At 37.4% G+C, this 12,061-nt stretch overlaps 1 protein-coding gene across 12 annotated transcripts in view; it reads left to right on the plus strand.

The window, feature by feature from the left end:
- The window catches only part of LOC307009934 (E3 ubiquitin/ISG15 ligase TRIM25-like), an 82,520-nt gene that overhangs the window by 69,204 nt on the left and 1,255 nt on the right, over positions 1 to 12,061 (plus strand). For 2 of the 12 annotated variants that reach the window (XM_079634170.1, XM_079634166.1), the window contains exons 3-6: positions 7,883 to 8,520; positions 9,490 to 9,585; positions 11,334 to 11,567; positions 11,653 to 11,812. In XM_079634170.1, coding sequence (XP_079490296.1) covers positions 7,966 to 8,520; positions 9,490 to 9,585; positions 11,334 to 11,567; positions 11,653 to 11,812 — 1,045 coding nt within the window. In that variant the 5' untranslated portion in view covers positions 7,883 to 7,965. Of the gene's footprint in view, positions 1 to 5,567; positions 6,042 to 7,290; positions 7,324 to 7,452; positions 7,532 to 7,882; positions 8,521 to 9,489; positions 9,586 to 11,333; positions 11,568 to 11,652; positions 11,813 to 12,061 lie in introns of those variants that run through there. The other 10 variants (XM_079634171.1, XM_079634164.1, XM_079634163.1 and 7 more) reach the window with 9 other exon arrangements.

Consider the following 12,061-nt stretch of genomic DNA (forward strand, 5'->3'; position numbering starts at 1 on the left):
GTCTTTCTGACTGTCTGTCTGTCTGTCTGTCTGTCTGACTGTCTGTCTGTCTGACTGTCTGTCTGTCTGTCTGTCTGTCTGTCTGACTGTCTGTCTGACTGTCTGTCTGTCTGTCTGTCAGACTGACTGTCTGTCTGTCAGACTGACTGTCTGTCTGTCTTTCTGACTGTCTGTCCGTCCGTCCGTCCGTCCGTCCGTCTATCAGGTTACCAATCATCATATGCATTCTGTGAATAATTTGCCTTAAAAAAATTATGTTGATAATTTTTTATTATTAAAATATTTTAACATTCAGTTCAGGCAAGTTTTTTCATGTGGAGCAATAAATTCTCATGCTCAGAGATCAACCAGAAACCAAATACCAGCAAAAACACAGCCACCGACTGGTTTAGATTTTCACAGGCTGACATGATGACGAACTAACTGCCAAATATTCAAACGGATCATTTGTCCCCTAAGACATCTAGAGAATGTAGGTGAAAAGATTTGCTATTATAATATTTGTTTTAATATTTTCTTAAAAATCTGAGGCCGTTAGTGTTTTTTTTTGCTGCGCTATTGTCACGAGGGCTGTCAGAAATCGTCCAAGCAGAATTCCCCACAACACACAGACACAAGAACGGAAGCCGTAAAAACACTGAGATATTTCACTGCTCTGAGTTCTCCAAAATACACTAAATTAATCTGCCTGAACTTGGGATTTATTCCCTATATGAAAAACTTCAAAAGGTCTGAAACTGGACCTGCTTGAAGACCACAGCCTCTACATGAAATATGTGCGGTGTGAATCAGGAGCATGACAGCTGAGGGGGATTTTATTAGTCCAGGCATGAAAGTCATTTGCCTTTGATGACAGAAAAAGTGATAAACATATTCATTTGTACCTTTTACTGGCTTCTAGTGTTCTTAATTGAAGCAAATCAGTGGTATTTGCTAAGGCTCATGCAGCGATCTGAACAAACCTCTGATGGTATTTCTCTATCATGACAACTCTCGGCGTGTTTGGCATGGTAATGGATATGAAAGTGTTGATATATTTGGTCTTAGATATGCTATTCTGCTGCTGCTTCTTCAGAGCAAGTACGGGACTTGCTACAGCCAATACAAACATGATACGCTGCTGTTAGCAAGTCGTGCCGCTGCTGTACAATATGTGACCCTGGACCACAAAACCAGTCAGTTTTTTAAAATTGAGATGTAGACATTATCTGACAGCTGAATAAATTCCATTGATGTGTGGTTTGTTAGGATGTGACAATATTTGGCAGAGATACAACTATTTGAAAATCTGGAAACTAAGGGTGCAAAAACATCGAAACATTGAGAAAAATCACGTTTAAAGTTGTCCATTTATGTTCACGATTGTGCTGCATTCACTCACAAAAATAAATATTTATATATTTACGGTAGCAAATTTACAAAATATCTTCATGAAACATGATCTTTACTTAACAGAGATTTTTGCCATAAAACAAAAAATCGATAATTTTGACCCATACAATGTATTGTTGGCTATTGCCTATTTGACTGGTTTTGTGGTCCAGGGTCACATATAGCGTATACAAGAATTACCCGTAGCAGATTTATACAGGTGGAGCTGGGGAAGGTGGAGGGCTTCTGAAAGCGCACTGCATCTGCTATGTATTTGAAGGTTGAGAAGCGAGCTCATTGGCTACAGAAACAGCAGGAACCAATCAGCTGTGCCCTATAGAGATGATGTGATTGCAAGCAGATTGAGTAAAAGACCTGCGCCATCTAGAGTTTCATTTCAGAACTTTGTATTAAGTATTAAACTTCTGTGCTGATCAAATCACGTGAATTTTTGAAAAAGATGTGTGCTGTTTCTTTACTAAGCAATCAAACTTGTGATTTTTCACCTGGTGGGCGATAAAACAGGAGAAAAAATGACACTGAATGACCCGAACCATTTTAAAAGACCAAAATATTACAGAACCCGGTAACCCAGATAACAAAAATAAGCTGTCAGAACGTTTTGCTAACATTCTCATTATGTTAGGAAAACGTTATTTCTGAAGGTTTTTTACGTATTAAGAAGTTTTTCACTCAACATTATGAGAACATCAGTCAAGAACAAATAACATCAAAAGGACGTTCTAAAATTTTTGTTCTAAGAACGTTTTTCTCTCAACGTTACGAGAATGTATTTTAACTCCGTAAAAATTATAAAAACGTTCCAGAAACATTATTTCAGGAAAGTTTTTTAATAACATTTACATAACTTTTGCATATCGTTAGTGAAAGTTATGGGAACGTTCACAGCTGGGAACATAATGGGGAACTTTCTCAGAACTTTAATGTTGTGGCAATGTTCCCGGGAAAGATATGAACAGGCGTTCTTTCCAGTAACGGCAACACAATATTTGTTTCAAAGTTTTCTGGTCTTTAGTAATGTTCTTAAAAAGTTAGCACAAAAACATTATTTATACATCATTCATGAAAAGTTTTTTACCTGAATCATTTAGTTGCGTGTTTGCCTAAAGTTTTTTTTAAACGTTACTACTCGTTTCATTCTCGTCATGTTTTCAAAATTCAAAAAAAAAATGGAATGTTCCCGTAACATTGACATAGCCAAAAAACATTTTTTAAACATTGGAAAAAATTGGACGTTTTGAATGTTCATTCAAGACTGCATTCAGAAATAACATTTTGTAACTCAATAACTCCACAACTCAATGAAGACGTATTTTTGTTAGCTGGGAAGCAACTACCCAGAATGCTCTAGTAAATGTATATACTCGTCTAGTGACCTTATAGGCATATTTTTTTATTTGAGAAGTTATTTGGCCCATTTATAAACCCTTTCTTTTTTTTACTAATGAGGATCATATTGACAACTTAGTTGTAAGAGGTTTTACTGTATTTGAGAGGACGTTTTCAGAAATTTGGCTCTCACAGCCCACCCTGGCACTTATATTGTCGGCTGGGAATTTATATTGTCGAATAAAATAGCAAGTATGTTCTGTTTTAGAAGGGCCTCCTCATACCTCATTTACATCGAGGTCGGTTTTATGAGTGTTTAGTAATTGTTGGTCCCATTCGCTGCTCCTGGAGCCCCATCTGCATCTGAAACAACATTGAGTCACTATGAATCACATTTCTTTAATAGTTTTTTCTACATTAAGGGTTTAAGTTACCTAAACCAGCTGTGCATACTGCTTTTTTTTTAATGGGTTACCGGGTTAGGTGTGTTAAGATGATATGCTTGTGGAAACATTGTGGGAGAAATGACTGTCTGTGTTTGTGTTTGTGTGTGTGTGTCTTTCCCCTGAGTTTGCATGTTTCAGGCCTGTATATATGAAGACAGGGTACCTTTATATTCACTGTGTATTCATAAATGGCTCATTCCTGTTATGAAGTACCTTTTGAACTTGAATATGTTTGAGTTGTAATTTAAATAAGTATTGCTATAAAAACATTTACCAGACTTTCAAAAATCTGCTTTGATCAGGCACTTTAACTTGATTCATTCATGCCTAACATTTTCTAAAGAGGTAAAGTTGGTTAATAAAGTTAATAAAGAGCCAAAACTTGACCTCTTAGTTAATTCCCATAAAAAATAATGTTACTTCCTGTATAATGTCATTGTGGACAATGGCTTTAGTTAATAAATTCCCAGGAAGACATGTTTTTCAAGTGAAAAGGTAAAGAAACACATGGAATATTTCTTAATAAGCTCCTATAGTTTTTAATGTAACCAAAATGTCACAAGCAAACCCACTCATAATGTAAAACAAACCATGATTTCATCTTTATAATTTTGAGTTTAAAATTTGATCGAAAATATTAAGACATATACCATAAAATTGTTTGGGATCAGTAAGATTTTAAAGAAATGAATACTTTTATACAGCAAGGAACCAGTAAAATGATCTAAAGACAGGTATAATGTTTTTTTTCCCAACTTTCTATTCATCAAAGAATCATAAAGTATCATGGTTTTTCACATAAATATTAAGCAACTCAACTGTTTTCAGCATTGATAACAATGTTTCTTGAGCAGCAAATCAGCATTGCAGGAATAATTTAAAAATATATTATATAAGAAATATTATAGTATTTCTACATTTCACAGTTTTAGAGTAGTTTGGATCAAATAAATGCAGCCTCGGTGAACAAGAGACTTCTTTAAAAAACATTTTTAAAATATTGTTCTGACCCCAAACTTTTGTAGGCCTACATATATGAAGGCGACAAAATGTGTTGTTTTTCAAATATGTGTTTAACTTAAACTCACAAGGATCTTGCACTAATGTCTTTGAGCCATTTGTGTTCATACAGCATGTTATTACAGACATCGAATGATGAATTGAGCATATCTGAAGGAAAGAGCGGCATCAAAATAAGTTGGGTTTCTTCTTGCTCAGTGTTCTGAATCAGTGAGCGCTCATGCAGTTACGGGTTACCCATTGAGCCTCACACTGATCCACAGATAAAGCACACAACAGGAGGTGTCGTGACAGATCTGCACGCTGATAGCCTGAACACGACGCCACGTCCCTCCTGTTTTGATATGGATGGAGAGGATCTGGATTCCATACAATCAGTCAACCAGCGCACTCATCCTGCTATTCCTAAATCTGGTCCAACTCACAGAAACCTGTACTTATTTCATCAATAACTGAGCATGTTGATTTGCACTTTTTAGACAAGAAATGGTATGGATGTTACTTTTACAGGCATGCTCTCGCTCTGATCTCCCACGTGAACTCTGGTTTATGAGTGTGATTTAGTATCGAAATCTGGCAACCCAGAGTTGTGGGAACTTGAGACAGGCACTAAATGTGTCATTTACTGGTGATTTGTATTCATAAAAGAGGTCATGGGTGGTGCATGTGGCCTGTGTAATGTTCAAGAGGTGGACAGGAAAGGAAAGAATCACTGCAAAACCCGGACTGTGCTGCCATCTAGTGGACAAGATGAGATGCCACGTAGTCTAACACATACAGAAGCCCGGGGAATCTAATCTGTACATAGACAGAATATGCAGTTTGGGTGCATAAGTTTTCATCCCCTTTGCAGAATCTGATAGATGTTTATCATGTAAAATTGTATATATTTCATGATTTTTTTCCCTTAGTGCCCCCTTGATTATAAGAATATTCGAGGTTCAATGCAAGTTAAGCTCATTCAACAGTATTGTGATGATCCACCTGTTTGTTATGATACTGCGGATAGGCCTACAGGTCGGGCGGACCAAGTAATAAAAAATTCCAATTAATTGCTGAATGCATAAACTCATTAAGCCTGTATATGCTTGTGATGACCGTATTTCATTTATTGTGTACGTATGTTCGGAAAATTGCTGTGACTAAAACAGCGACGATTTATGATGGAAGGGGGTAAAGCCCGTGTTTAGGCTATTAAGTTAATGCAATTAAACTTTTACTTTAAAGCTCCAGTTCGTAACTTTTTAACTTTGTGTTTAATCTGAACAAAATTTATATAATGAGCGAGTACATCATGAATCCATTTTCACAAAAGTGTTTTTGTCTTATCCTGAATCATTACGCCAACACCTAATAAGTGTTTATATTCGGATTATTTTAGACTGGTTCGGTTCGTACCACTGCGGAGTAGCTCAGTACCTGAGCTGGTTTATAAACAGAGAGAAGTAACTCCGGCTACAATGTTCTTCCGCAAGACGCATGCAGTTATGTTTATTAACCGCCAGAGCACCAAAAGTTACAGAGAGCAGCTTTAAATAGCTAAATGTTAATTTAACCGCAGCCTAAATTTTTCCTGGTCCTTTTTTGATGAAAAGTAAATGCTGTGGATTCGAATCATCCGGTGGGAGTCGGAGTCGACTCTAAAAAACTTGGATTCGAATCTGCTACCCATTTATCTCAGCGCGCGCAACTGCAGTGACGTATGCTCCCAAATGGTCTATATTTACTTGCTCATTAACGCGGTAGAGTGGAGTGACTGTTACCTTACCTGCTTACCTGACGGTGATTCGCGAAGTTAACCCAACAGCCGTGGAATGCCATTCAAGTTGTGATTCTAAGTCTACTGGATCTAAGGTGAATTAAACTAGACTACTATATTTAAAAACGCGCATTTACAGGTTGTTTGAGACTGAGTGTAGGCTATAAGTGAAAAATAAAATGAAAGGTGTGTTTCCTCTCTAGTGTAGGCTTACATGAGCAGGTTCAATATTTTATGGCTGTATTGTTATTTGTTATGAGGGCTTTCATACCTTGCACGTTTACCTGCGGTTTGAGTGACAGTCTGTGACTGCAGCGTTGATCTGGTTTCACACTCGTTTGATTCCATAACCCTCGTGCATTTTACCTCAACCTACTTCCCCACAAACGTGCACGTCGCATGATAGAAAACAGACCGCGTTTTATTATTAATATCAATTTGGTGCTGTTATGCGCAGCAAAGCGAAGGATCAAATGTAAATAATCAAACTTCCTTGCCTTCCATTGTTTTGTTAAATTAAAATGCAGGCTTTTTGCTTCCTGAACAAGTGTGCACATGTTTGAGTTGCTTTCACATTCACGCGAATCGATCCACAGTTCTAGAACTTCCAGTGAAACCGAACCTCCTTCTGGTGGACTCAGGTCTGCATGATGATGACAACTTTATCATTAGCCTACCGGTTTATGTGAAACGCCCTGTTCCGAATTAAATAGCCAGTGTGAAAGCACCCTTAAAGGGATCATTCACCCAAAAATGAATATTATCCCATGATTTACCCACCCTCAAGTCATCCTAGGTGTGTGTATGACTCTTCTTTCAGACAAACCCAATCGGAGTTATATTAAAAAATATCTTTGCTCTTCCAATAATGCTTTTGAAGTCCAAAAAAAGTGCATCCATCATAAAAGTACTCCATAGGACTCCAGGGGGGTTAATAAAGGCCTTCTGAAGCAAAGCAATTGTGTTTGTGTATAAAAAAAAACTCCATATTTAAAACTTTATAAACTAAAATAACTAGCTTCTGGCAGACTGCCTACGCAAGTTGACTTGCCCCAAAAGAGTAACCCCTGTATGGCGTAGGACGTAGGAATAGAGCTGGGCAAAACTCAAATTCCTCTTCTCTTTTATAAAAATCCTTAATTTCTCTTTAAAAATTCGAATTTTAGACTTCTAATTTGTGATCGGTGTTTTTGTTTTGTTGTGTCCTCTGTCTGCGCTTTCGCATTCAATACGTCAAGGGTTACTCTTTTGCCATAAATTGATGTGTACAGCCGCCTGTCGGAAGCAAGTTATTTTAGTTAATAAAGTTTTAAATATGGATATTTATCGATTGCTTTGCTTCAGAAGGCCTTTATTAACCCCCCGGAGCTGTGTGGAGTACTTTTATGATGGATAGATGCACTTTTATGATGGATAGATGCACTTTTATGATGGATAGGATAGATGCACTTTTATGATGGATAGATGCACTTTTATGATGGATAGATGCACTTTTATGATGGATAGATGCACTTTTATGATGGATAGATGCACTTTTTGGGGGCTTCAAAATCTGTACCCCCCATTCACTGCCATTATAAAGCTGGTAAGACCCAGGACATTTTTATTTTATTTTAATAACTCCGATTGTGTTTGGCTGAAAGAAAAAAGTAATATACATGACTTGATGGTGAGTAAATTATGGGATAATTTTAATGTATGGGTGAACTATCCCTTTAATTGAATATATAGTAGGCCTGCATATCTCAACTTCTTTGTCAAGATATTGTGTGAGATTGTTTTGAGAGTTGAGCAGTAAGGTGTATTTACAGTAGGGCAAATGTGTTTCTGAATTTTAAATGCATGTATAGTGCTTTTCAGGATGGTGAAGATATATAGTGACATTTTCTGAAACTTGAAGTAGGAAATAATGATTAATTTTGTCTTGTTTGTACAGGAGCCACTCCCATTCTGATTCCAAAATATTCCAAACCGCTATTATTCTACAGTGAATCGTCCACTGGGTTTGAAAACCCCAAAATGGCGGAATCTCTTTTTCATACTCAAAAGCATTTAAAATGTCCGATCTGTCTGACTCTGCTTAAGAACCCAGTGACTACATCTTGTGGGCACAGTTTCTGCATGGACTGTATTAAGAGATGCTGGGATGTGGATTTTTACAGAGGCGTTTACAGCTGCCCTACATGCAGGACAACATTCAACCAAAGACCAGCTCTCAGCAAAAGCACCGTACTGGCTGATATTTTAGAGGGAATGAAGCCGAAAGCTCCAGCTAGGCCTGTGACGTGTGATGTTTGCAAAGGAATAAAAGTAAAAGCCATCCAGTCTTGTTTAGTTTGCATGGCTTCTTACTGCCAAACTCATGTTCGGCCTCATTATGAGTCTAAAGCTTTTAAAAAGCACAAGCTGGTCAAAGCTTCCCCAAATCTACAGCATCAGATCTGCCCTCAACATCATAAAGCACTGGAGATTTACTGCTACAATGACCGGAAGTGTATTTGTGTTGTTTGTATGGGGAATCAGCACAGTGGACATACAACAGTCTCAGCTGCAGCTGAAATGGTGAAACAACAGGTAAGATGAGGTCATTTTATGTCATATATACTGTATGAAGATTGTTTCTCAATTACATGCACTTCATTGAGATGTTTCTACTAACTTCTGATTAAGAAACTTTTATCCAGTATTCAACAGTTGCTTAAAGGACAAGTTTGGTATTTTACACTTAAAGCCCTGGTTTCAGATCGTTTCTGATGAAATAGAACGGTTAAAGGGATAGTTCACTTTGAAATTCAATTTTGGTATGTTTTAGCTTACCTGAAGTGCATCCAAGATGTAGGTGTCTTTGTCTCCGCAGTAGTTTCAGTTTTGATATTTTTAGGTCAAACCGTTCTTGTCTGTCAGTCATATAATGCAGGTATATATACTGTCTCCAAAAGCATGCAGAGATGTCTCTAATAGCATGCAGAGAAAAGTCCAAATTAAAAAATTCCCCATCGTAAGTGCACATTGATGGCCTAAGCTCGCGCAAACTCATCCGGGAGTGTTGAGTTTTCACTTATTCCCAATTTGTAAGCCTTCTATCTTGACACACTACTCGCTTCATTGTTCAGGGCAATCAAAGGCATACGTTGAGCCGTACAGCCAATCACACACGTTTCTGCTGAGTTTAAAAATGCAACGTCCAATCGAAGGCGGTTAGATTAGTTACCGGGGAAGAAATCCGGTGTAAACAGATCACTTGGACGTGGTTGTGTAAAAGAGATAAAAATGATATAAATACTATTCGTTTTATCACACAAACCGGTTGTTTCGTGTCTTAGGCCATCAATGTGCACTTACGATGGGGAATTTTTTCGAAATTTCACTTACGAATAGGGAAGTGAAAGAAAACGAAAATTCTCTGGACAGCATCATCTGTCCAAATTTTAAACTTAACCGTTCTATTTAATCAGAAACGATCTGAAACCAGGGCTTTAAGTGTAAAATACCGAACTTGTCCTTTAAGAACGGGATTCTTATTGATTGTAAATTCATCCACAGGAGGAACTGAAAATAAAAAAGAGGGATTTAATTCAGAAAACCACTGACTTGAAGAAGGAGGTTCATCAGTGCAAGAAAGCTGTGATCTCTTTTAAGGTAGGTGTCGTTGACCGCTAAAATGAGGGTTTGAACAAGATGAGAAATGGCTATAATAAGAAAGGCCTAACGGATAAATGCTAACAACATAGTTGTGCTGGTTAAAATAAAGTCTGTGGTTCTTTTCTTGGTCCCGTTCCTCTCTTACGGTTTTCGGTCTATCTCTACTGTCCTAACAAATATATTTGGAAAAATTTGCTAGAATATAATTTGGCGATATGTTTGTCTGTATGAGAGAAAATAAAACTCTCTTTTGGTGCCACTGGTTTCACTTGGAATCTGCTGCTACATAACTGCAGATTCATTTCTATTTTTAATTGTTTAGAAGGGACTAAAATGATTTGCATTTATTTGTCATGAGATCAGACTTAATATTGTCTGTCAGCATGCAGCCAGATGGTGCTACTGTATTACGGAAACTACCAGCAGGGACTAACCTGAAAAACTGAAGCGAATAGAAACTCTTTAGTTCCTCCATAATTTCACTGCAGGACCATTGAATGGCTTAGATTGGAGTTGATCCTGCCTATTAATAAAGATTATGGATCAATAGAAGAAATTGTTAACATGCACTAATAATAATACAAATATTTTAAAGGGTTAGTTCACCCAAAAATTTAAATAATGTCATTAATGACTCACCCTCATGTCGTTCTAAGCCCGTAAGACCTCCGTTCATCTTCGGAACACAGTTTAAGATATTTTAGATTTAGTCCGAGAGCTTTCTGTCCCTCCATTGAAACTGTATATACAGTATACTGTCCATGTCCATAAAGGTAATAAAAAGATCATCAAAGTAGTCCATGTGACATCAGTGGGTTAGTTAGAAGTTTTTGAAGTATCGAAAATACTTTTTGGTCCAAAAATAACACAAAATAAGACTTTATTCAGCATTGTATTCTCTCCCGGGTCTGTTGTCAATCCTTCACAGTTACGCTGATGGCGTAAGACGCTGATGACGTGTATTTCTGGTGCGCCCGAGCTTCATTTATAGACTGAGGGAAACGCACGCTGTAAAAGTGTCTCATCCGCGACATGCACATTTACGCACCATTAAAAAAATGATATCCACGCATACAAAGTAGAATAGCTTGAATATAGCGTGCGTCTCCCTCAGACTGTAAACGAAGCTCGGGCGCACCAGATAACACGTCATCAACGTCTTACATCAGCAGCGTCACTGCGGAGTCGTGAACGCAGATTCACAACAGACCCGGGAGAGAATACAATGCTGAATAAAGTCTTATTTTGTGTTATTTTTGGACCAAAAAGTATTTTCGATGCTTCAAAAACTTCTAACTAACCCACTGATGTCACATGGACTACTGTGATGATGTTTTTATTACCTTTATGGACATGGACAGTATACTGTATATACAGTTTCAATGGAGGGACAGAAATCTCTCGGACTAAATCTAAAATATCTTAAACTGTGTTCCGAAGATGAACGGAGGTCTTACGGGCTTAGAACGACATGAGGGTGAGTCATTAATGACATTATTTTCATTTTTGGGTGAACTAACCCTTTATAGCACTTTCTCAGTTAATGTTAATTTCAACATTTATCAATACATTAAAATAAAAAGTTAAAATATTTAATTTTCCAGAGCAAACTAGAACAACCAACAACAGGTTTGTTTAATGTTGGTTAATGCATTAACTAATGGGACCTTATTGTAAAGTGTTACCAAAATGTTGACCAAGTGTTTTGTGTGTGTGTGTGTGTGTGTGTGTGTGTGTTGTGACAGCGCTCTGCACAGGCAGCCGTGGAGAACAGTGACCACATCTTCACCGAGATCATCCGCTCCATTCAGAACATACAAGCCGAGGTGAGAGAGAAGATCCGAGCTCAGGAGAACAAGGAAGTGCGAGATGCAGAGAATCACATACAGATGCTGGAGCAGGAGATTGTTAAACTACAGAAGGACAATTGTAAAGTGGAGCCACTTTTATGCACTGACAATCACGTTTATTTTTTCAAGGTGGTGAAAAATATCTAGAGGATGGCTCTTTTTTTTTTTTCATGAAATGCTGCATTGTTGATTCTGATTTTTTTTTTTTTTTCAGTTGCAGAAGTACTACTGCTTCTATTCTGGAGTTTTCCCGAACAATTCATCCAGGGATGTTAATAACCTGACATTTCAGAGAGTAAACCAAACGCTCTCAGAGCTGAAAAGCCAACTGGATGAAGTCTGTGAAGAACACATGCGTGAAATATTATACGAAGGTAAAAATTAAATTTTCAATGTCTTTTAGCCTTTTTTTGTTGTTGTTGGCAGTTCGATCTTTCCCCATTCATGTAAATAAGAGCTGAACTTGCATTTTTAGCGATATTTACTTCTGGGGTATTACTAATATGCCTGAGAGTGGACATTATTGTGAGGCACTGACTGATTTAAATTATGCCATAAGGGTGTATTATAAAGACTGCTGACTGAAATGAGTTTAAATCATATACATACATTTATTCAAGAGA

This window comes from Phoxinus phoxinus (genome assembly GCF_949152265.1).
Source record: "Phoxinus phoxinus genome assembly, chromosome: 14".
NCBI lineage: Eukaryota > Metazoa > Chordata > Actinopteri > Cypriniformes > Leuciscidae > Phoxinus > Phoxinus phoxinus.